The sequence below is a fragment of the Tasmannia lanceolata genome, unplaced genomic scaffold (genome assembly GCF_043159265.1).
Source record: "Tasmannia lanceolata isolate RefF3 unplaced genomic scaffold, GAP_Taslan_0.1 ptg000037l, whole genome shotgun sequence".
Lineage (NCBI taxonomy): Eukaryota > Viridiplantae > Streptophyta > Magnoliopsida > Canellales > Winteraceae > Tasmannia > Tasmannia lanceolata.
The window spans coordinates 4,985,370-5,011,952 of record NW_027518714.1 but is presented as its reverse complement, the minus strand read 5'-3'; the positions used below and the strand labels follow the sequence as shown (position 1 = coordinate 5,011,952).

Here is a 26,583-nt window from a genome sequence, read left to right as displayed (position 1 = left end):
GTTAGGGTATTTAAGGTTAGAGCCTAGTTCAACGTTGTACCTGCCTACTCATTTTTGTTTATATATGTTTAAGATTCTATAACTTGGTGTCTCACTATATCCAACATATTAATAAAACTTACATTCCTACACTATATTTTATTAAAAAAACTATGCATGTACAGTGTTTTATTGTTGTCTTCTTCCATATCCAAACACTTTCTTCTCAACCCTTCACCCCTCTTTTCTATCTATCCGTGTCGTTAACTTTGCCTACTATATCACTTGTACTCCATAGAGACGGCATCTTTTATTGTTCAAAGATCATTCACTACACAATAACACTGTCAAGACAGTAATTTTATCTCTTGCAACATATAGATCTCTCTCATATTCTTAATGTTTTGTTAATATTTTGTTAGCCCTTTTCTTATTCTACCAAGGAGATCTTTGCAGTAACTCTACGAGCATATAGTAACAGTAGAGACAGAGAAAATAAATCACCATGTATAAGCAAGAAGGCATCATAATAAGTTTAAACAGGAAACAGATAAAAGAAAGAAAGAAAGGCTATAAAAGTGAGTGCTTCAGCACAATCTGGAAAAACCCTGAAATGAGAAGAAATGTAATTCCCCAAGTTTAAGAAACACTGATCAGACCTATTATTATTATTATTATTGAATGGTTTCGAATGGGATTACTAGATAACTAGAAAACATCAATTTTACCTTTGATATAGTATAAAATGCAAAAATAATTATCAAACATTCACAAATAATCCATGGGGAGCACAACTCCGTGCCGAAATCCAAAAGATAAAAAACAAAATAGAAGCAAACATAAAGTGAGAAATATAAAAGTTAGGAAACGCATGGTCAGAATCAGATATATAAAAATAGAAAACTAACATGGATTTTGCATGAAAGAGAGTGAGATAAAGAGAGAGAGAAACTCCTCATCTACCTTCTTTTATTTAATATGTTTCAAATTGATGTCATATTCCAGATCCATCAACTAAGCAAAAGCTTACACTGAGTTTCTCTAAGAAAAATTACCATTTTCAAACAAAGCTAAAGGGAAATCAAGAGGACTATGCTGTGGACTTTCCTTCATCATCGGTCTTGCTTATCTCTCTTTTCTTCTTCTTCTTCTTCTTGTAAGGGATCCCACGTGCTTTAGCTTGGCAATCCCTAACCTCACGCAGATAAACACGGATGGGCCCGCCTCCGAACGGATTAGTGTCTGGGGACCCACCGTTCTCTTCGTAGGCGGCTCGGAGTCGTCCGATGAGCGCATCGAGGCTACCCCAAGCTTGCCGGAGTGGACAAGCGCAAGGCGCCGGAGGCTCAGGCCGGCCAAAAAAGGCGCACCCATGTAAGTGAACCTTTGTCTTTCCAAATTGGTCAAGATACTGGAGGAATTCAAGTACATGGCTACAATTGCACTGGGATAGCGAAACTGGGGGCCTCTGATTCTTCAAGTATTGCCCGAAAGTGTTCCAATCTCGCCTTTTTTGCGACTCGTACCGGCTTAATTGGACCGGAGGTTGATCTCCGGCAGGTCGGGATGAGCCTTCTCCATAGTCTTTTGATTTGTCGGTAGCCATTTTCTCCGTTGAATTTGGGTTGGAAAAGGGAAGGGGAAGGAGAATTGAGGTAAATGGGTGAGATTGTAATGGTGAAAGAAGAAATCAAACTGTTGGGCCCACCAGAGGAGACATGCCATGGACCCCATGGAGCTACTTTTGCACCTCTCTTTAGTTTTTATTACTATATAATTTTTAATTTTCCTTTTAATATTATTAATATTTGTAATTATTACATCGTCCTATGTAATGCACAATTATTGTATCTATTCGTCAATGTCATCGTCTTCTTCATTAGAATAATTACCCCACCATGGTTTGAAAATTGGTGTACGGTGCAATGAGTCTGAGCTGTGAGTTAGAACGTTAAAATCTCTCCACTTATTTCCATAGGTGACTCAATGAGTCATGATTTCCTTTGATGACTCTTTGAGGCTCCGTTTCTTTTGACGTAAAAGGTTAGTGGAAAAATGGGTGTAAAATTTGTTTTAGGTCAATTTTATGTTGAAAGAAATGGAGCAAAGAAGTAGTGATCAAATTCGTTTATCCTGTGGATGATTAGAGATCCAGCCAAATACCATTGGTAGGGGTGTGAGACTGTGAGTGGACTCAGACCGTTCGATGGATCCAAAGGATCAAAACATTAACGGACAATGATGGGGCACAAACGTATCCGAAAAATGTCCATTGGTTCCATGCTTGTCCTACAGTTCTAAATTTTTTTGGATGGTTACCCACAAGTATCAGCAAAATCCAATGGAAGCGTCCTAACGCGAATGGAGGGTGCTAACGTAAGAAAATACCCTTCATATTTTTGCTAATTAAAAAACCTTCCCAAACGAATAAATAACTATTAATTTTATTCTTCACTTTTCCTTTTGATGACATCTCTCTTTTTTTTTCCTCTTTCCTCCCCCTCATCTCAAGCCCTAATGGTGTACACAAAGGACTTATAGGACTTAAAGTGTGAGATCCCACATCGGAAAGGGAGGAAAAGTTCCTCGGCTATATATGTGGATTCCCCCTCTCCCTATGTAGACGCGTTTTCCTGTGGGAAAAACAAAACCGGGGCGGGTTACGACCCAGAATCGGACAATATCTACACGGTGTGGGGCCGGGGCGTGACATAAAGACACTCTGATGGACGGTCTAATTTGAAATGGATCGTGACTCAAAAAGTAATATTCAAGAAGCACTGAAAAGTATCAGACCTTGCCATCCTATTACTGTACCTTGATGATATATTGTTCTCACTGGTGACTACTCTGCCATGATCTCTGATCAAACTCTGGGATAAGTGATCCAAATAGAACGTGGCCAAGACATAGGTGGATCCGATCTGAAGTGGCAGATCCCTTGTGGGGATTACTCACATGATCATTGGTCAGGGTTCCGCCAAGAAAGATGAATTGTCAGCACCCGGCACAGACAAAGGTTTTAAATTTCGGTTTCGGTACCTATTTCGGACCCCACCGAAATCTGAAATTTCGGCGAAATCCGAAATTTGGTATTAAGCTTCGAAATTTGGGACTGAAATTTCGAAATTCCGAAATTTTGTAACATTTTTTTTTTCTTTAAATGTCATTTTTTTGAAATTTCGGCCCCAAATTACCGAAATTCCCCAATTTAGGCCGAAATTTGGTATTTCGCGAAATATCAAATTTAGGGAAACTTCAGTTTCGGTCCGAAATTTAAAACCATGGCATTAACCAATCCCAGGTGGGTCACCTCATGATATACAAGATCAACGGTCATGATCACCAATTTCAATTTCTTTTCGGTGGAATCTTTCTATTGGCTCCTCCGACATGTAAAGTAGAGTATCAACGACGAATGAAAAACTTTCTAAATAAAGCGATGGGTGGTGGGACCCAAATAGTGGATGGCATTTTGAAAGCTAACAATAATTAATTCCATTGACGAAAGCGAGTTGACTCGGATCCGAACAACTCTCATGGAGACAATTTTAACTCGTTCTATTTATGGATTAATTTTTATTTATTTCTTTTTTATACTTCAAAGAAAGAAAACACACGAGTGGAGGGGCAGGATCTGAATCGGTCTCGATATCTGTGTACTGATACGGAAAAGATTTATATCGAAGATTTAATAATATTCTATCGAAGATTTAATAATATTCTATGAATGACACTATTTCTACTATGGCATGGATGTATTATGCATGCCCCATGCATGTGCATGCGTTTATGTGTGCCTTAGGGTTCTCATCGGTTGTTAATATTGCGACAAAAAGTTCGAGAAACAGAGGCATCTTTGGTCATTTTCAGATATGAACTGTTTTGGTCGTTTCCAGATCTAGAAGTCAGCTTTTTCTTCATGGCCAAGATTTTTCATCTTGTACAATGGTGTATCTACACATAGAATGACGGGACATACTGCACAATGAGACGAGACTTTCTACATGCATCTAGATGGCCTGTTTTTCCGGTCTTCGTTGCGCTCGTACCATTTGTTGCCACTCATATATGGACTAAGACTAGAATGGGTTCAGCTCCAGGATTTCTCGGAGGTGTGATAAGCTCGAGAACAAACGGTCAGAAAATCACTCAGATTTTGGAATCAGGAGAGACTCCGATGCTTAAGTCAAAACTGGCAATAATATTACGAGCTCTCATATGAGAACTCTGGAATTGACTGATTGCATCAATGGTTTAATGTCCCATACCTTGATGTTAGGACTCACGTAGAACTCACCCTTAAAAGCTAGCCTTTAAGGGGATGGTGCTCAATTCCTTACAAGCCCATCCATATCTTCTTACTTTTCCAATGTGGGATCTTTACTTTTACGTGGAACCCCTAAATCCCCCCCTCCACACAAAAGCAACTTGGACAATCTCGCCCCTCCACACAATGGCAACTTGGGAACAACGAGATCATTTCTGAGAGATTTTCACCATCCTCAAGGGTACTTCATGGTTCCACACCCCGGCTCTGATAGCACTTGTTGTGAATTTGGGGCGTCAAATAGCCCTTCTCAGTGACAAGTTCACTGTTGGGAAAGTTGCCTTATTTTCCACTCACGGTAGTTGCTTGGGTGGGAAGGCAAAGGCAAAAATAGAGATTTCTATTTTTAGCTTTTGGGGAAAACTAAACTATAAAAAGAGAAGTGTTGTTCTCTTGGGTTGCGGCAAAACAAGACGTCTTTGGTGTGTCGTATGCCAAAGGAGAGAGAAGAAAAAGAGAGAGAAAGGGAGAATAGGTTTTTCATTTCGGAGTTTTCTCTTGGGTTCTTTTTCGGGTTTATCTCTCGGGTTATCTCTTGTGTACGGTCTTGGGTTTGAGAAGCGAGGAAAGGGTTGCGGGTTTGTGGGTTTGAGATTAATCCATTGTAATCCTTGTATATTGTTTTCTCATAGTGGAAGATCGTGTTTCTCGCTCATGGAGTAGGCTTGGCCAAACCACGTAAAATCTTGGTGTTCATCTTGTGGCTTGCTTGTTTGTTTATTTTATCTTTCCGTTTAATTTGTGCACGATCGGATCGGATTGCCAGGTGGATTTTCCCAACAAGTGGAGCGATCGTTGAGGCCGGGTGAAGTGATTGTGGTTGTTGTGATTGGATTGCAGTTAGAGCGATCTTTAGGAGTAGAAAGATTGTCCAAGAAAGATTTTTGTTCGAGGTGGAGCGCTACACCGAGAAGTGCGAAGTGATCTTAGATGGCGATAAAATCAAGTTCTACTTAGTTTAACATCGATAGATTTGACGGAAATGGTAGTTTCACCCTATGGCAAATGAGGGTGAAGGACATCCTAGTTCAACAGGACTTGGCTAAGGTGTTGAAGGGAAAGGATGGGAAGCCAGAGAAGATGACGGATGCCGAGTGGGAAGACATAAAGTCGAAGGCGGTCAGCACGATTCGACGATGTCTGGCAGATAGCGTTGTGTTTAACGTTATGGAAGAAGAAGATGCGCCGAAGCTATGGGATAAGATGAAAAAGCTTTATGTGTCAAAAAACTTGGCCAACCGGTTATATCTGAAGCGGCAATTGTATGGGCTGAAGATGTAGGAAGGCGGGGATCTTCTAGAACACATTACAGTGTTCAATGGGCTTGTGGATTAACTCCACAAGATTGACGAAAGTTGAAGGAAGAAGATAAGGCCATTTTGCTTCTTACTTCTCTTCCTAATTCGTATGACAACCTGGTGACTAACTTTATTATATTGTAAGGATACAATAAAGTTAGAGGAAGTCATAGCGTCGCTCTTATCGAATGAGATGCGGAAGAAACATGTTCTTGGTGTAAGTGAAGAACATGGGTTGGTATTTTATGGTGGGAATTAAAGAGGAAGGTCGTCTGACAGGGGATCAGAAAAAAGGCAGGTCAGGATCCAGGGTCGGCGGAAATGGCGTGCAATGTTACCATTGCAAGGAATATGGCCACATGAAGCGGAACTGTCCAAAGCGAGCTGACCGAGTGGACAATGGTGCTATGAATGCTGTGGTGGCGGGAGAACAGAGCAAAGTGTTTGGAGACGTTCTCACTGTCTCAGGTAATCACATTTCTCATGATGAGTGGATTCTAGATTTAGGTTGCTATGTTCATGTATGCTCTAGGAGGGAATATTTTGATACGTTCCAGGAGACAAGGGCTGGTGTAGTTTTCTTGGGTGACGGGTCCACTTGTGACGTCACGGGAGTTGGGACGGTGAAGATCAAGATGTTCAATAGAGTGGTTCGTACTTTGGGTGGTGTGGCATATGTCCCAAAGCTACGAAAGAATCTAGTATCGCTTGGCCGGTTGGACTCCGGGGGTTGCAGGTTTTCAGCTGCAGGTGGAGCCATGAAAATCACATGCGACTGTATGGTTCTGATGAAAGGTGAGAAGTACTGAGGATTATATCGTTTGGTCGGGGACACGGTAACTAGTGTTCATAAGATCTCGATGTCTAGTTGAAAACAAGGTAATTGTGTATGCACGTGTAGGGTCTCTTTCACAGTTGGTGCAGAGGCGGGTTTCTAGGTTACAGACGATGGTGAGATGATGACAGTACCTGCGTTGGGGAAGATGGATCGAGATCTCTCTCCAAGGTTGAATAGGTGAGTCAACGGGTTGGCAGCTACACATGTGCATTGGCCGTGTTGATCGAATCGAGAGGAGTCAGAACTAAGGTGATTCGAGGGTGTGCAGCTGGTACTTCGGAAGGCCAATGGTGGTTTGCTGCAATAGCGGACCGGTGGCGACATCAACAGAAAATCTTCAGATGGCTGGGAAATAAGCCAAGGTGGAGATTGTTAGGAAAGTTGCCTTATTTCCCACCAACGGTGGTTGCTTGGGTGGGAAGGCAAAGGCAAAAATAGAGATTTATATTTTTAGTTTTTGGGGAAAACTAAACTATAAAAAGAGAAGTGTTGTTCTCTTGGGTTGCGGCGAAACAAGACGTCTTTGGTGTGTCGTATGCCAAGGGAGAGAGAAGAAAAGGAGAGAGAAATGGAGAAGAGGTTTTTCATCTCGAGGTTTTCTCTTGGGTTCTTTTTCGGGTTATCTCTTGTATACGGTCTTGGGTTTGAGAAGCGAGGAAAGGGTTGCGGGTTTGTGGGTTTAAGATTAATCCATTGTAATCCTTGTATATTGTTTTCTCATAGTGGAATATCGTGTTTCTTGCCCTTGGAATAGGCTTGGCCGAACCACGTAAAATCTTGGTGTTCATCTTGTGGCTTGCTTGTTTGTTTTTTTATCTTTCCATTTAATTTGTGCGCGATCGGATCGGATTGCCCGGCGGATTTTCGCAACATTGACAATCCAAACACAAAATTATGTTTCCAATTTTATGTGTTAACAATATGCAAAGTTTTCGAATAGATTTGCAAGAACAAAAATAAAATAAAGTGCAAGACAAACACACAAATAAAGCACACAAGATTTATGTGGTTCACCAGTGTGTGGCTACATCAACGGGAGAAGACTTCAAAAGATTTTCTTATGTGGAGAATAAAACGGAAGTGCAAGAAGCACTTAACCGGATTAGAAAAGCACAAAGCTCCTTCCAACTTACACGAGATACAAACTCGGTATGTTCTACGTCGTCTAGGTTCTAACTGCCAACGCTCCCTATCAGCCATGCTTCTTCTTCTTCTACTGTTCCCTAGAGAGGTAAAAAACCCAAACCCTTCATTCCAATGTTCTTGTAGACGTTTTTTTCTCTCTGTTAGATCTAACTGCCAACCGCATATTAAGTATTCGAATTTTTTTATTACCATCCCCCACGAGGATCACCTTGCTCATGCGATTTTGTATGTGTATCTCTCCTATTTGTTTTCTGTTTGTGATGTTTGTTACCTTGGCCCCATGACTTAGTTGGTCATGGTCTGTTTCGTAGTAATAAAATCTCATCAGTTCAAAAAAAAAAATTACCACAGTAGGAACAGTGTTTTGTGCATATGATATAAGAGATTATAAATTTATGAAGCATTAATTAGGAGAGCTTCAACCCTAGGTTCTATCTAATAACGTGTGATTTTTTTTTTCCGCTGTGAATGAATATGAACAGTCAAAAACTACAAGTAGGCAACAAATGAACGGTCCATATCAATGAAAGGCGGGAGCCACTCTGTCATAATCGGCCTGCCCATTGAAGTGCAATAATGCCTGCCCTACCATTAGCATTCTTCTTGGCTTCTTTGTAAAACCCACCTTGTTTTTTTCAACAACAGCGATATAAGAACTAGTGTCTTGTGTGTCGGTGCGTGGGGCGGGTGGGTGGGGGCAGAAGAGTGGGATTTCTTGTCACCTCGGATCTTTGGATGGACCTTTTTCCGGTAACATTTCCATTAGCCAAAGATACATTTTTTTGGGTGTTTTGGGTAAATAAGCTGGAGTTAAACGTACGACCTCATGGTTAAGGTACAAATCCAAAGGCCGCCTTGCTAGAGCAGGACTGCAGGAGTGGCTAGAGCTGATCTAGAGTTTTTTTATTTTCTCCCCCTTGAGAAGCACTATATCTGTTCTTTTGGTGTTTGGTTCATGTACTCGTAGTCCCTATGACTGCCTTACTCTTAGGGCATTTTTTTCTCTTTAATAAAGATTCACCATTTAAAAAACAGAAAAAAAAAATCCAAAGATATCCCAATTGATTTTGGCACGATCTCGAGTAAACGGGCCGCTATATCTGGGTAGCAAGAAAAGCGGCACCAGAAACCCCGATGTGGAAGGCTCTGATGATCAATGTATAAAGAAAACGAATCACCAAAACATTAAGTTATGCAATATACACTAGAGCTAATTTCAGTGAACCAGTGTAAAATACCAACGATGTTGGAGAATCCCATGGATATATATATATATGCATATATGAACGAAAATGTGATCTGTATTTTCGTATATTGAGACCCTCCATTTTGATATAGGACGCCCCATGGGATTTTGAGGCTGTGTTCCAAAATAATTTTGGACCCTAGAATATGGATCCAATGGGCATGGTTCATATGTGATTGAGATGCCTAATCCTATCTTCTTCCCTTTTCTTTTTTTTTTGTTTTTTGAGCGAGTCAAATTATATTAGAAACGAGCGGTGAGCCCCAAGACCGAGAAGAAACCAAACACAAAGATGAGAGATAAGATAAACTTGCAAGCTCGGGGGAAGAAAATAAAAAATATCAAGAGACCAGTTCACCCCAGTTTTGGCCAGCTACGGATAATAAACGGATCCTTTGTTAAAGTATAAAAGAATAAATAAAGCCTTCTCCAACAGCTTAAGCTTTTGGAGTAACGTCATTTGACATGTTATCAGAGCCAAAGGCCCTATGTTCAAACCTCCTTGATAGCAAAAATCCACTTGCAATCGCCAAACCTAACAGAGGGGTCACATGTGCCATGTGTAGGCAAACCCTAGAAAGAGAGGCCACACCTGATGGGGAGTGTTAAAGTATAAAAGAATAAATGACGCCTTCTCCAAAAGCTTAGTAACTGGTTGTTTGACATACTTCGGACCAAGGTTTTAAAGTTTCGGACGAAATCTAATGAAATCTATAACGGTTATTTTATCTCGTAAATTAATTTGGACTGCGTGTAATTTCGGCTGAAATTTAGGGATAATATTAAATAATTATCAAGATTCTAGATTTTTGGATGAAATCCCTTAAATTTCGGACAAAATTTAGGGATAAGCTAAATTTGGTTGGAAATAAAGTAGCGTTTAGATTAATATAGATTTCGAAATTTTTGAAATTTAAAACCTTGCTTCGGATCCATTGATACCCTTGTGGGAGATTTGTTAGTGAAGTACTAAAAGACAACGTGATTTGTGGAGCCGGGCCATAATTTCTGGTGGGACTTACAGATCTCTTATAAAGATCACATGACTGGCATCTATTGTTTTTTGCTTAGAGTGCATTGAATTGGTGAACGGGGCAAGGTGGGTAGATGCAAATGATGACAATTTTATAACTAGAGGGTGAATTTTTTTACACACATCATTTCTCGTAGTTTTGTTCACAATTAATCATGAAAAAGCCATCGTACCAAGAAGACTGTACACCTTTCAGTCAACAAATTCATGAGGGCAGCCAAAAAAAAAAAAAGGTTTAGGAGTTATGACCTCTTTGGATGCCATCAAAATTGCCTGTTGGTGTTAAATTACATTATTTATGGGACATTAAGCCATGACCTATATCTCTTTTAAGACTATGACACCAATTATTTACAAATGATCATATATAATTTCAAAACCATTTTCATGTAAGACTTTAAGGAAATAATTTTTAGGTATCCAAAGAGGCCCTTAGTTGATGACTAGATATTTTGACTTTCACCTGCCTTAACTTACATCTATCTTATTCAAACCAAGAGGAATGATAGATACAAGAGAGCCCTTGCTTAAAGAGCCAAAAAAAGGGCTCTTCATTGGATCCACGTCATCAAATGTAACTGAATTTACTTTTTCAACCAATTTTAAAATGTAACTGAAAATGATGTGGATCCGGTGAAGAGCCCTTTTGAGGCTCTTTATGCAACGGCTCCCTTGTATCTATCATTGCTCTCAAACCAATGTTCTAAGTTCTGTTCTACCCTCTCATATAAGGAGAAAAAAGAAGAAGAAAATTTATAAAAAGGATAAATTAGAAATAAATGAGAAAATATAAAAAGCTTTGTAGAAAAATATATGAAGGGCCAATCCTATTTGCCATACCTGTGAAAAATTAAAACAACTGTAAAACTTCTAAATTTGGCCCACCGTCAGTGTGTAGCAAAATTTAAATTAAGGGAAGTGATATATTCAACTCCTTTTCTTCGTCGGGCCACCCCTCCAGTGTATATAACTATATATGACTACTCTACTCTTTTTACACTTTGAGAGGGTGGCGCGGTGAAGACAAAAGTTTGAATATATCATTTCATTTAAAATAAAGGGAAGTGATAAATTGACTCCCAAATATCTTAAATCGAACCCTTATGTCTCTCTCTCCTCTGGGTTAGAGAGAGAAAGACACATAGGAGTCGATTTATCACTCCCCAAAATAAATTGTAAGAAATCTATACTGGGCCCATTATCAATGTGCAGTACACTTTTACCTGTGTGATAAAACGTATGAATGGCCCCTTCCCCATGTAGTGCACCTGTAAATTTAAATAGATTGTGGAGGTATTTATATATGGGTTTTGATATTTGGACAGATATGGAGCAGCGTTCGTATAACAAAAAGAGTACCGAATGGCACACATGAATTAAAGCTCTAAACCATTTCTTTTTTGGGCCCGTCATAGGTCATTTCCCAAAAGTCTGAGCCATGGACTTCCAAGACCTTTTAATTCGTGGAGTTTCAATTATTTTTGTCATCCAAAAATAGTGGCCACCAACACCAATCGATGGGAGATTCGTATCATCCTATATTCCTATGGCCCCTACTTTGGGGAACAACCTATCTATCTGAGGCCCCACACAAATAAATGGTTTAGATGATCCGTTCATGTAAAAAGTCATTGATAATTAAAAAGCAATTGTGCTAGCGACTTTCGCATAAATGCATTTCACGGCTCTGCATGGGACCTAGTAAATTGAACCCCGTTGGGAGAAAAGCACGATGTCCTCTTTTGTGACACGTGCGCAGGAATACAAAATGGAGAGCATGTATCCATAATGCAAAAAAATCAAATGAAAATGACCAAATCTGTTAACTTACCAACTTCTCCAAAAGGTCATGAGTTACTGGTAAGTTAACATGGTATCAGAGCCCAAAGGTCACGAGTTCAAACCTCCCGGATAGCAAAAATACATATGCGATGGTCGGTCCTCCAAAAGCTTAAGCTGTTGGAGAAAGGCGTTATTTAATCTTTTATATGGCCCACTTGTCAAACACGTGGCACATGTGGTCCCACTTTGAGCCGACCATCACATGTTGATTTTTACTATCCGGGAGGTTTGAACTCCAAACCTTTGGCTCTGATATCATGTTAACTTACCAACTTCTCCAAAAGCTTTTGGAGTTACTGGTAAGGAGTTACTCGTAAGTTAACAAAATCACTAGTCATATTCATTCGCGTCTTTCTTTTCAGCATGGAATCCCGTTTTAGAAGTGTCTTCCTTTACAAGCAAAGGGATAAGCAAGGAAATGGAAGAGAACAGCTGTGATGCGCTGCCAACAAATCTATTTTCAGAAATGTAAATGATATTTCCACCCCTTTTGCTTGTCATTTTCTGGTAGTGGTCTCTTTTTCAGAAAAGGGGATGAAAATGCAAGAGAGGGGTAGAAATGGATACATCATTTCCATTTCAGGTATCTCTGAGATAGAGACAGTCCTCGGAAGTTCCTTTCAAGAGAAATTATATGAACCCTCACCGGTGTGGCTCTTTGGCTTAAAGTCATGGGTATGCTCCCTAGTGATGCGAGTTCGAATCCCCGTGCGGTTTACGGGTGATTGTGTGCATCCGTAGTAAGTAGTGAGGTTTACTGGTGATTGCGTGCATCCGTAGTAAGTAGTCCCACCCTAAAAATTGAGTGGGACACCCTATGTCATCAAGAAAAAAAAGAAATTATATGATGGAAGGCCCTATAAACACTTATAGGTGGTACCGTAGGACAGGCACGAGCAAGCGCTTGGATGACTCCCCCAATAGAAGAAACCGACACGCTTACAATCCTTACTATTATGGGACTCTCACCCTCAACAACCGCATTCAAAAAGTGCTCCCACCCACCACCCCCCCGCCCCTCTCTAATAATCCACACTTCCCTTGCATGATCTCAGCTTTGGAGGTTCGCAATTCTTGCTCCACCCAAGCAGCCATTGTGGCTTAGGGCACCCCACACACATCTCTTCCTCACAGACCCCAAAAGACCCACATTTATTTGTCTATCGCTTGAGAAAAACGTAAACGACACCTCCCAAGCACCATAGTCTACCTTGTCTTAGTAACTGCTCGTAAATCATCAAATTGCCATCTGGCCAGAGTCTCAGGATTGATGATGTACTATTATATTTGGGTCTCCCCAAATATAATAATAGTATTTGGGGTGGTGTTATAGAAGCAAATTTGAAAGTTGGATGTGGCAATGCTTAGAAGTAGGGCTGCAACTCGAGCCGGGTTTTACCCGACCCGCATCGACCCGACCTGAAAATAACCTGGGTTGGGTTCAGGTTTCATGGGTTTCGGGTCGAGCCGGGTTGAGCATTCAAAAGCCCGCATGAATCTCGGGTCGAGCCGGGTTTGAAGGGGCCCGACCCGACCCGACCCGAGTTACATAAGTTATAGTATGTACATTTTTTTCTATTGTTAGTTAAGAGTTAAAAGTGAAAACCCACGCACCCACTGTTATTGTATGTGAGTGTAATTTCTGCTTCTATGAGTCGAGTTGATTCAAGTGTTTGACTCAGCATTGTTTGATTGTAATTACAACATTGTTTGATTACAGCATTGTTTGATTCAAGTGTAATGTGAGTGTAATTGCATCATTGTTTGATTCAAGTGTAATGTGAGTGTAATTTCTACTTCTATGAGTTGAGTTGCCTCGCCAAACAAGAATTTCCCTTAAAAAATTGCGTCAAAGTGAAAAAAACCCGACCCGACCCAACCCGACCCGAGATATTTCTCGGGTAGGGTTGGGTTCTCCAAAACCCGACCCGCCCGACCCGAGTTGCAGCCCTACTTAGAAGGCAGTAGCTTGCACCGTATTCAGTGATATATGGGCCGAATTCGCCTTCGTTGATGAAAGTGAATGTTTGGCTGTCTGTAACAATGGCTAGAGCTAATTTGGGGGTGTAGAGGGAGAGGAAGAATAAGAGAAGGGGAATTAAAGAGTCTGGAGTAGACATGACTGTTGTCTTTGGATTTGGTTTGGGTTTTTAAAATTAATGGAACTGGATGGTTTATTTAAAGGCCTCTTGGAAGGTTCTTAGGCGTCTTTCAACCGAAGGAAAAGACATTACTGTTCAAATACGGCTTCAGTACTCCCCACTAGTATTTTCCCCACATCACATAGGCGGGGCCTAGGCCTATCATAGTGTTATTCTCTCCAATGTAATAATTGCACAAACTCGGCTTGTCTTATGTTATTTAAACAGCTGTTAAAGATTATTAATTGCAAGAATTTATATGATAAAGGGCTGTCTGTATAAACACTTATTCATCATCCCATCCTTGATATGTGATCCAACAGCAGCTCACTTTTTGAGGACCTGCTGTTGGATCAAATATCAAGGATGGTACTTCAATCGTCCCACCTTTCCGTGTTTACACAGCCCTTCGTCATATCATTTCTTGTTAGTTACAGTTCTCAAACAGCTCCTAGAAGCCTACCTAAAAAGAAAAGATAAGATGAGTTAGTGCAATTAGAAAAACATGGCAGTGCCAACATCAGTAGCTAAAGATAAGGGATGGGTGATGAAAGCACATTAGACAAAACATTTCTAGACAAAAATCTGCAATTGGGTCTCATTGCCTGTAACAAAAATCTGGATTTGGGTCAGATAGAAGAAGTTAGGTGGCGTCTCGACAACTAAATTATTGTGGCAATCCAAATGGTTGAAGCCTTTCCATGGAGTAGGACAAACCGGATATCTTATGATTTAGATGATAATTTGTTTTGAGGGGTTTTGGCCAATTAGTCTCTAGTTTGTAAAATATTATCCAATAATTTACAAGATACTTTTATTAAAGTATTTACCTATCCTTATTCTCTCTTCAACCATAGTTTTCTCTTCTGCCGTTTCACCCATCGCCCACCCATCGTGGTGTTGCACCACTTGACGATTGCCATTGCCCTCCTCGATTCACCAAATCATTGCCTCCCGTTATTAGAAAAAGATGTTCAATCAACAAAAAAAAATAGTTGAAAATTAGCCACAAAAAAAAAAACGAAGTTTGCATATTTGGACTAATTTTTTGCCTATTTAAACCAAAAAATTTCCGGTTATATTTTGCCGATAAAATCAATTTTTAGTTATTCAACCCAATCTTTTACCGATTTCCAATGATATTTGCTCACTTTGTCTAGTTTTCTACTTAGGTATATTTTTTATTGAGTTTTGGTTTTAAGTCAATTTTTTTATCAATTCAACCCTATCTTGACAAAAAGTACCCTATCTCATAGAAAATTATGTAAGACTTTCATAGACTTGCACAGTACATAATTTAGTTTTGTAAAACTAGATTGTAGAGAATGCTTGATTACGGTAAAGAGCAATCCAGATCAGCTCATATACAGTTAGTGATCAATAAGTTTTGAGCAGGGAACACCCTAGCCACGTGTGTTCACGTTGGAATGGGTATGGTAGTGGGTTAATAATGTGTGGGCCAGATGTAAGCCCAATAAAGCTAGTAGGCTTATTTGAGGAACAAGAGTCAGTGATGTCTAGACTTTAGGATTTCCTTTATGTTATTAAATATGGAATTTGTCGCTACTCTCACATATAAGGTTGTTATTTCTCCCCATTGGAATGCACGTAAGGGAGTGGGAGAGAGTAGAAGACCACCCTAGTTTTGGAGACAAACGGAATAGCACAACGATCATGGAGTCACCTTGGCCAAAAGCATCAAGAGCATGGATGGAGGTATTTATGCCCAATATCTTCTTGTTATTTTTTAATTTCTTGACTTGTATGTTTATTATTTGATCACGCAATATTAAGTTTTACAAATTAACCAAAATTTCCCTACTTTGAGATTGAAAATTAACCAAAATATCCCTACTTCACATGGAAAATGTCCAAAATATAAGTATACAAAATTTCAATATCCACACAAAGTTTGTATATATATATCCAAAATGAGTTTGAGAAAAAAAAATTTAAAAATAGAAAAAATCCTAGCAAAAGAAAATCGTAAAATACCCATATTTTTTAAATGACTAAATACCCCTTGTCTCATTGAAATGACCAAAATACCCCTGTCTTATCCAAATAACTAAAATACCCGCATCTTTTAAAAAATTAACAAAAATACTCCTGCCTCTTAAAAATTGACAAGATACCCCAATATTGTAGAAAATAACTAACCAAAATGCCCGCATCTGTTAGAAATTTAACCAAAATACACTTACATCTTAAAAACTTGCCAAGATACCCCCTATATTGTAGATAATAACAAAATACCCTTTTCTTCCTCCCCTAACTCATAGGTATTTTGATCATTTTCTATGAGATAGAGGTATTTTAGGTATTTTTCATAGGATAGGAGGTTTTGGTCATTTTATGAGATAAGGGCATTTTGGTTATTATTTATGAAATAGAGGCATTTTAGTAAATTTTATTAGAAAGGTTCCCCTTATTACTGTGAGTATCGTGGATCCTATGGGGTGCTCTTGTCATTGGGCTCTTGCAAGGCCCTAATTTTATAAATAACTTACAAGGCTCTTGCAAGGCCCTAAATTTTATTAGAAAGGTTCCCCTTATATCAGAGATTCATTCCTAAAGAGTGCCTAACTATAATTAAATAATTAAGTCACATATTACGTGAGCCTAACACGCAAAGTTGATATATGGCTACCAACTTACTACAAGGGAAATACTTCAATTGCTTCTTTCTTAGGGTAGGTGAGCTGGGTTGAACCCATGGGCTCAACCAACTTTAAATTGTGGTGAAAGTTGTTATTTTACAAGTCCTGTTTCGAAATTTAGAATTGGATAAGAACTCGGACAACTTAAAATTTAGTCAACTCAGGTGAGTTAATAATTGAATCAGCTAAAATTTCATTAATTTTGGTAAGTTAAAGAAGTTTAGATCAACTTTTTTTAAAAAAATTGTGGGATTTTATTAGATAAGAAAAGAACAAAGCAACTGAGGAGGTCAAAAAGACAAGAGAAATCAAAATGATCAACCAAAGACTAAAGTCATGGAGGAAAAAGCCTTAGTGGTCCAACCAGTAAGACTAACATTCTATTCCTATTTGGTTGTCTTTCATTCTTAAGAAATTTGTTAATGCGGGCAGCATTAAGCTTTTAAAAAAGAGTCCAGGACACTGTTTTCAAACAAAAGTTGCCTATTAATCTAAAGTGGCAAGGAAACAAAAACTGAACTAATAACATACTACATAGTGCGGAACATCGGTTGGTGATGCTGGACATTATTAAAGGGAAGAGGCGGAGAATCGGTTGCTAAAACACAAAACATGAAACAAAACAACCGATGTTATGTTGGCAACTCTTCGGGGGGAGAGCTATGAGTACGTTCCCTCACTTCACTCTAAAAAAGCACTAGTGCATCTCACCAGCAAATCTCCCTCTACAATAATATTATTTAATTCCCGTCTAGCTAGCAATTTCGACACTTAAAGAATAGCTCGGACTTCTGCCTTGTTGGAGTCCTTAAATCCAATTAGGCCTGAGAAGGCAAAAATGGTATCACTCGCATCGTATCTGAGAAGACCCAATAGGTGGAGGTCTGGGTTTGCCAAAGCTGGAGTCATCAAAGTTTAAACCAACCAAGGTGTTGAGGGATCTATCTGAGGGCAATAACCATCTCATGATCCTTACTAGCACATGTCTTCTTCCAGGACGTCTGATGTTAGTTGATGAGTACATCTTGAACCTGGGAGGAAGCTAGCCCCAGAAATGGTAACGGTTATGAACCTCGAGAAGGAGTAACAGGGGCTTCTGGTGATGTTCTTGAAGGTACGAGCATTCTGCCCTTTTCATAAAACTCATATCGTGGCAAAAATATGTGAGTAGGATAAGCCTTTCCTAAGCCACAGCTCGAAAAGCCAAGCAAGTTTTGATTAACTTCATAGGACAAAACTCGAGCTCACTTGATAACTCATCCAACTCAAAAGCTAGTCAACTTTTGTGAGTCAATAATCGACTCAGTTAAAATTTCATTATTCATGCGAGTCAAAGGAGTTTTGATGTAGTTTGGCAGGCAAAACTTGGAGTCAGACTAGAACTCAAAACAGTTAACTCGGGTAGTCTTTAAAGAATGATATGAAAATGTGAGATCTCACCGTTGGATTTATTTGAGATTCATCGTTGTATCATTTTGGTGGCAGATTAAGCAACTTGGTTAGATTAGTATATTTCTATCTTTATCTCTTTCTACAATCAATGCTTTATAGTGTTCTAGGTAAATACTCATTAGGCTTATTGTAAATTTACAAAGATTAGTAACATCTTCTTATAATTTATCACTGCTTAACTAGATGAGCACTCCCACTAATAAATTTCGGGATCGTGGGATATTCGCATTATTTCTCCCCCTACGTGTGTGGCCTTTCCACTTCCAAGTAACGGACTTATTTTTAAGTCACTCGTAAATTTCAGGGCGGTGGCATCTTCTCGTAATTTTAACACCAACGGATGGCCTTTACTCACAACGAACTATATAAATTTCCATTTTCCTTCCTTTTTCAATCACAAAAACAAAGGTCTCAATCATGGCTTTTGCTCTGCTCTCATTTCTCTTCTTCTCCGCCCTTCACACTAACGCCGTTACAGACGCCGTCACGACAGTCTTAACGGTCGTTAACAACTGCCCGTTTACAATCTACCCAGGCGTCCAACCTAACGGCGGTTACCCCATCCCCATTAACGGCGGTTTCCGCCTCCAAACCCTAGAATTCACCTCTTTCTCAATCCCAACCCGGCCATGGTCGGGCCGGGTCTGGGCCCGAACCGGATGCTCCTATCATAGGTCCCACCTAAACCGTCTCACGTGCGAAACAGGTGACTGCTCTACGGGGCTGACGTGTAACGGAGCAGGGGGGGTTCCTCCAATTAGCCTTGCCGAATTTTTCGTCCCAGAGAACCCTAACAGCGCCGTCAGCTATTCCGTTAGTCTCGTTGACGGATTTAACCTTCCGTTAACGGTGACCCCCCATTGGGGAAGTGGGGAGTGTCCGGTTGTGGGTTGTAGGACTGATTTGTTGGAGGGGTGCCCTGAGGAGATGGTTGTTAGGGGAAGGGGAGGTCACGTGGTGGGATGTAAGAGCGCGTGCGGGGCTTTTGGTAGTGATGAGTATTGTTGTAGAGGGGAATTTGGGGGAGTGGGGACATGTAGGCCTTCGAAATACTCTCAGGCTTTTAAACGTTGTTGCCCCGACACTTACACTTATCCCAAAGATAGTCCTTCTGTGACCCAAAGCTGTATTTCCCCCACGGAGCTCAAGGTTATTTTCTGCCACTGATAATGATATGGGTTTGTATTGGATACATTTGTCACTGATAATAATGATATGGGTTTGTACTGGTTTTATCTCTCTGAAATGGAATAGAATGCTAAAAGGACGAGCAGTTATGTGATCGATTCCCTTGATCCTAGCCCTTGGCCTTGGTACATCAACCCTATTTTAGGGTTCTGCCAAGAAAGCTAAGCCGTTGATTTGCATGCAACCAGTCACCTTCTTCGTTACGTCTTCTATTAGTTTGTTATAAGTTGGGGCAAAATTAAGAGTGGGGCCATGTTTGATGATCCAAACGTTCATCTTCTGGTTAAGGCGTTGATGGTTAATGACCTTTGAATGATGCCCACCTTCTAATTTATGCCCGTTAATTGGCAGTCCCGTAGTAAAAAGACAATCCACCTTCTAATTTTGTGCCATCGCCTATCCATAGTAAGACGCAGCTGATCAATGGTTTAGATCATTACCGATCGAAAAAAAACAATGGTTTAGATCATTAATAGGTGGGTCCCAGCATAAGATTGTTCTTTACCAGAATTAAGGTTCCGAATCAGTCCTCGTATCGCGTCCCAACTATTTCCATTGTACGGGTGGCGCACACCTTGTTTTGATGGGCTACAACTTCGATATGGCAAGGAGGTAAGGTTGCCCCATTATGACATAGTGGGTCCCATATATAATTGATAAGAGAAGTGATATATCCGCCCTATTTTCTTACTAGGGACACCCAAGGGACACCCAGCATCGATGAATACACTGCTGCTGGGTGTCCCTTGTAATCTAAAGGGTCAGATATATTTCCCAATTGACAATCCTTGCTTTGGATTGGCCCAACAATCTTCTCATTCGTCTAATCATAACATTCAATAATAGGTATTTTATTATTTGTCATTGAACATGAATGATCAAAAGGCTCCAAGAAGCAATGGTCCACATTAGGTAGCATTTGGATGCATGCGAAAGTCTTTAGGGTGTAATACTTTTCCACCCAAATCAGTAAGCAATGGTCCACATTAGGTAGCATTTGGATGCATGCGAATGTCTTTGGGATGAAATATTTTTCCACCCAAATCCAGTAATAAGGGATTCGATTGGTGGATTTTAGTGAAAATCTATGGCTGGTGATAGATGTAACCATATTTTAACTATGCCACCCTTTACTTTTATTTTATACTATTTTTTTTTTTTTTGGTAAAGCTTTTCCTCATGATCTGAAGTTTGTTCTTGAGTATTGGATGTGACCAAAGCAACCCAAGGCCTTAATTAATCTTCCCTCGCACAAGCTTCGGATGATAGAAAGCTGCAGTTTGGACGTGAAAAACCTCTCAAACTCGCCTTCTGCTAGTAGACCGAGAAGGTGGACCTACCAATGTATTTGTAGATGGAATATGCTCCTATCAAGCTCAATCATTCCCAAGGATAGCTGTTGTTATTCATGACACTCGAACAATCTTAGCAACCAGCTAAGTGTTAGAGGTAATTAGGTCAAGTTATCTAGTTTGGAATACCAAGTTTGTTGCCTCTAGCCCCTATATATATAGATATACTAGAGTTAATGATTGGTTAATGGACTCTAGCCCATGTAGGCTCACTACACCGGTCCATTATTTTATTGGACTTATATTAGAACATACATGGATAATATCATATATCCAACAATCTCCTCATATGTTCTACATATAGCACAATCCAAAAGATAGATAATGTGATGTCCAAACAAAATATTCAATCATCCATATCACCATATAAAAAAAAATGTAATCCAACTGAAAACAAGAATACTTTTAAGAATAACCAAGAGTTTTAGAAATAACCTAAACTCAAACAAAGAAGTTTCACATGTAAGTGAACTATTTAATCAACTGAAAGATCCAAATCGAAGCAATCTCCTCCATTTTTGCCAATTCCTGTAAATTATCAAATATGAATTTCATTAAAAATGAATCTAATCATTTGTGTAAATTAAAAAAAGTATTTAGTTCTACCAGAAGAACTTAGTACAATTTCATAATGGCTGAAAAGTAAATATCAATAAGCATCAATGCCAACTTTCATTCAAGAACAAGACCTTAATAGTTTCTTTTACAAAAAACCATTCCATGTTTCCATTTGGAATGTTACAGCCATCATATCTAAATTGAGTTAAGTTATATCATCAAGTTTGGAATGAAACAACCTTCCCAAGAAGGACATGTCATCAAATGTGGAATGACATAAAGACAACTGTAAACATCATTGAAACATATCAAGTGCTTATCTTGGCCAAGAGAAGGAGATTCAAAAAATTCAAAAATAACATAGATATAGGTTAAGACATGTCTACATAGTCTTTAACCACATCTCCCCCGCAGTTTTAAATATTCGATCTTTGTTCAGTCCCTTCGTAAGAGCATCGGCCATATTATCTTTCGATCGCATGTGAATGTCTTTGGGATGAAATATTTTTTCACCCAAATCCAGTAATAAGGGATTAGATTGGTGGATTTTAGTGAAAATCTATGGCCGGTGATAGATGTAACCATATTTTAACTATGCCACCCCTTTACTTTTATTTTATACTTTTTTCTTGGTAAAGCTTTTCCTCATGATCTAAAGTTTGTTCTTGAGAATTGGATGTGACCAAAGCAACCCAAGGCCTTAATTAATCTTCCCTCGCACAAGCTTCGGATGATAGAAAGCTGCAGTTTGGACGTGAAAAACCTCTCAAACTCGCCTTCTGCTAGTAGATCGAGAAGATGGACCTACCGGTGTATTTGTAGATGGAATATGCTCCTATCAAGCTCAATCATTCCCAAGGATAGCTATTGTTATTCATGACACTCAAACAATCTTAGCAACCAGCTAAGTGTTAGAGGTAATTAGGTCAAGCAAGGTTGCTTGAAGCATTACACTCAAAGTATCTAGTTTGAAATACCAAGTTTATATAGAGATATACTAGAGTTAATGACTGGTTAATAGACTCTAGCCCATGTAAGCTCACTATACCGGTCCATTATCTTATTGGGCTTATATTAGAACATACATGGGTAATATCATATACCCAACAATCTCCTCATATGTTCTACATATAACACAATCCAATAGATAGATAATGTGATGTCCAAACAAAATATTCAATTATCCATATCACCATATAAAAAACATATGTAATCCAACTGAAAACAAGAATACTTTTAAGAATAACCAAGAGTTTTAGAAATAATCTAAACTCAAACAAAGAAGTTTCACATGTAAGTGAACTATTTAATCAACTGAAAGAAAATAATAGTTCCCTCATAGATCTTTAAGAATTTGCTCATCAAGTAAGTCTTCCTCATCAAGATCCAAATTGAGGCAATCTCCTCCATTTTCGTCAATTCCTATAAATTACTAAATATGAATTTCATTAAAAATGAATCCAATCATTTGTGTAAATTAATAAAAGTATCTAGTTCTACCAGAAGAAATTAGTACAATTTCAAAAGTAAATATCAATAAGCATCAATGTCAAATTTCATTCAAGAACAAGACCTTAATAGTTTCTTTTACAAAGAACCATTCAATGTTTCCATTTGGAATGTTACAGCCATTATATCCAAATTGAGTTAAGTTGTATTATTAAGTTTGGAATGAAACAACCTTCCCAAGAAGGACATGTCATCAAATGTGGAATGACATAAAGACAACTGTAAACATCATTGAAATATATCAAGTGCTTATCTTGGCCAAGAGAGGGAGATTCGAAAAATTCAAAATAACATGGATATAGGTTAAGACATGTCTACACAATCTTTAACCACATCTCCCCCACAGTTTTAAATATTTGATCTTTGTTCAGTCCCTTCGTAAGAGCATCTGCCATATTATCCTTCGATCGCACATCTACCAAAGTGATAATACCTTATAATACCTTGTTCCATGAGATAATTTAGCATGGCATGTTTCAACCTGACATGTCTCCTCTTACCATTAAAGAGTGAGTTCTTAACAATCGTAATTGTAGTTTGATTAACACAGAACAAACTTAAAGAGTTATTCTTTAAACAGGTCAGTGGAATGTCCATGATTGGATTTCTTATCCACTCTACTTCATCTCCTGCAGAAGCTAGAGCATAAAGTTCTGATTCCATAGATGATAGAGCAATGAAAGTCTGTCTCTTTGACTTCCACGCAACAGCGACTCCACCCAGTGTAAATATATGACCACTGGTAGATTTACTGTCTCCACATTCTGAGCCCCACGATGCATCAGAATAACCTTCTAATATAGGAGGATAGCCACTATAACATAGAGCATAATGTAGAGTACCCTTATGGTATCTCATCAACCTCATAAGGGCATTCCAGTGCTCATGGTCAGGATTACTAGTGAAACAACTCACCATGTCAACTGTAAAGGTTATATCTGGTTTAGTGCAACTCATTGCATACATGAGGCTATCAATTAGTTTAAAATAATCCAACTAATTCACGATGGCTCCATCATTAGGTCTCAGCTTTTTGGTATAATCAAATGGTGTCTCAATCGGTTTATACTCACTGTATCCGCATGTAGAAAGTAGTTTCTCAATATAATGGGCTTGGCTAAGAGTGATCCCTTACCTTTCAAAACTTACTTTCATACCAAGAATGGTGTCTACCACACCAAGATCTTTCATGTTGAATTCTTTAGCCAATATTGATTTCACGTCACTTACTACAGAGAGATCGAAACCAAGAATCAACATGTCGTCTACATACAAGCAAATAATTGCAACCTTATTCGACACAAAATGAAAGTAAAGGATTTATCTGAGTAATTGGTCACAGAACGAAAGTAAAGGCATTTATCTGAGTAATTGGTCTGAAAACCAAAGCTCTTTACTGCCCTGTCGAATTTTTTATGCCACATTTTAGGTGCTTGTTTAAGACCATACAAAGATTTCTTTAACTTACAAACTTTGTTCTCTAAACCTTCCATGACAAACCCTTCAGGTGGGTTCATGTAGATTTCCTCTGTGAAGTCTCCATTAAGGAAAGCAGTCTTTACATCCATTTGATGTACAACATATTGCTCAATAGATGCCAAAGCAAGAAGAATTCTTATCGTGGACAAATGATAGACTGGTAAGTAGACATCAAAGTAGTCTATCCCACTAACTTGAGTATAGCCCTTAGCTACTAAACGTGCTTTATACCGAGCTATGGATCCATCAGGATTAAGTTTCTTCTTTAAAATTCACTTACAGCTCACAATCTTAGCCCCTTTTGGCAAATCGACTAGCTGTCAGGTTTGATCTTGTAACAGAGAGCTCATTTCATCATCAATGGCTTCTGCCCATAATAAAGAGTCCCTAGATCTTATCGCCTCCTTATAGGTTGATGGATCATTCTCTAAATGGTAGGTCACAAAGTCCTCACCAAAGTTCTTAGGTACTCTATCTCTTGTAGAAACTCTTAAAGGTTCTGATTCAGAAATTAGTGTAGGACGGGTGTCAGAAATATTTTGTTCAGACTCTACATGCGATTTTGTAACCATCTCAGTATCGTCAGGCATGGTCAAACTATTATCTCTGAGAAATTTATTCTCAAATAATACTACATCTTTAGGTTCTATAATCATATTTGTAAATAGATCCAAAAATTGATCAGCAGCACTATCTTCTGCACCACTTAGATAAGAACAAGTGTTGGTTCTAGGTCCTACCTTAAGTCTCCAAGGGTCTTGTATCCTCACATAAGCAATACAGCCCCAAGTCTTAAGAGTGTCATATATACAAGGATGTCTATGCCATAACTCATAAGGAGTAGAGGTCAACTTAGAGTGTGGTACTCTATTCAGGATGTAATTTGCAATTAAAACTGTTTCTCCCCAAAAGCTAGTAGGCATGCCAGCTGTCAATAACATAGAGTTTAACATTTCAGTTAACGTCATATTTTTATGTTCAGCTATACCATTAGATTGAGGCGAATAAGGAGCAGTAGTTTCAAGTATTATGCCCTGAGAGGCATATAATTTTTTGAACTGTGTCAAAGTGTATTCTCATCTTCTATCACTCCTAAATCTCTTAATTTTCAAGTTCAATTGATTTTCAACACAATTCTTGAAAATTTTAAATTTATCAAAAGCTTCATCTTTCGATTTTAGCAGATAAATATGACAATATCTTGAAAAATCGTCTATAAAAGTGATTAAATACTTCCGATCATCTTTAGTAGTGAAAATTTTAAAGTCATAGATGTCAGAATGTATTAACTCAAGAAGTTTTGTGCTTCTAGAAACCGAACGAAAAGTTTTCTAGTGATCTTGATTTGTGCACACACTTCACATCTGTCAAATATTATCGATGTATCTAAAGGTATATTATAAGTTTTAGCAAGTTGAACCATTTTTCTATAGTTAACATGTCCCAATCTATTGTGTAACAACTTAGGATCAATAAGAGTTGAACTAACCTGACTAACAGTTTCATTTGCTAAACTCAATCTATACATACCATCGATCAAGAATGCATAGCCAAAATAAAATGAGTTAACAGTTAAAGTTACTCTACAACCCAAAAAAGAAGTGCACATACCAACATTGTCTAAAATACTAATGGAAATTAAATTCTTTTGAAGATAAGGAACTACTTTAACATCTTTTAAAGTTAGTAATTTACCTGAAGAAATGACCAAGTTCGCAGTACCAGTGTGAGTCACCTTCGCCTCAGCAACAACTAGTAGTTTCTTGGAGTTGCAAACATGACAAGTGACTCCAGTATCTAACCACCAATCTGAAGAAGTACTAGCCTTACCATTGCCCAACATAGCAACAAAACTATTAGGCTCAGCTTTGCTCACCAGCATATGAGCTTCCTTCTGTGCTGTGTCAGATTTCGGCTTCTTAGGTAGCATACAATCTGCTGCAAAGTGACCCCATTTTCCACAGTTGTGGCACTTGCCCTTCTTTTTCTTAAAGCTATATAATCTTTTTGGCCTCCAACTTGGGTTCACTTTTAGGTGACTTGGATTTCTTAGAAAATTTCTTGGGATTTGTTACCGCGTTAGCAGCAGACTGTTATTGTCTAACCATCTCCAAGTAATTCTTGGCGTGATTCTCATCTTCGATTCGAATGAATCATTTGAGATCATCCAGTCCCACTTGCACATTTTTCCTATACATTTCAATTTTAAAAGAGTGACAAGCAGATGGTAACTTATATATGATTGCACCCACAAGAAACGGATCACATACAACAATTTTCTCATTGTTCAATTTAGACCTCAAATTTTCAAGATCAATACTTGATGAGTGATTTCCTTCTCTTCTTGAAACTTGAAATCCAGGAATTTGTCCACAAGATGAGTCTTGGACAATTCCTCCTCTTTTTTGACTAAATTATCCCAAATTTCTATAGCAGTTGTACTATAGATTTCTACAAGACGATCTAAAAGACAATTCAACAAGTAGTTTTTCCAGAAATCCTCATCCTCTTAACCATTGAGATTCATCAACA

At 38.7% G+C, this 26,583-nt stretch overlaps 3 protein-coding genes across 3 annotated transcripts; 1 reads left to right on the top strand and 2 right to left on the bottom strand.

The window, feature by feature from the left end:
- Window positions 1-922: 922 nt before the first annotated feature.
- On the bottom strand, window positions 923-1,643 carry LOC143860845 (protein LIGHT-DEPENDENT SHORT HYPOCOTYLS 10-like). The gene has a single exon (XM_077371684.1). It carries the CDS (start codon window positions 1,583-1,585, stop codon window positions 1,070-1,072), a length of 516 nt encoding a protein of 171 aa, XP_077227799.1. The 5' UTR covers window positions 1,586-1,643; the 3' UTR covers window positions 923-1,069.
- An 11,091-nt stretch (window positions 1,644-12,734) lies between these two features.
- LOC143860316 (epidermis-specific secreted glycoprotein EP1-like) lies at window positions 12,735-13,848 on the bottom strand. The gene is made up of 2 exons (XM_077370895.1): window positions 13,650-13,848; window positions 12,735-12,872 (listed from the first exon to the last, which is right to left on the bottom strand). Exons 1-2 carry the CDS (start codon window positions 13,830-13,832, stop codon window positions 12,735-12,737), a joined length of 321 nt encoding a protein of 106 aa, XP_077227010.1. The 5' UTR covers window positions 13,833-13,848.
- A 4,495-nt stretch (window positions 13,849-18,343) lies between these two features.
- On the top strand, window positions 18,344-19,249 carry LOC143860774 (osmotin-like protein). The gene has a single exon (XM_077371589.1). The coding sequence runs from the start codon at window positions 18,383-18,385 to the stop codon at window positions 19,130-19,132; it is 750 nt and encodes a 249-aa protein (XP_077227704.1). The 5' UTR covers window positions 18,344-18,382; the 3' UTR covers window positions 19,133-19,249.
- Window positions 19,250-26,583: the final 7,334 nt, after the last annotated feature.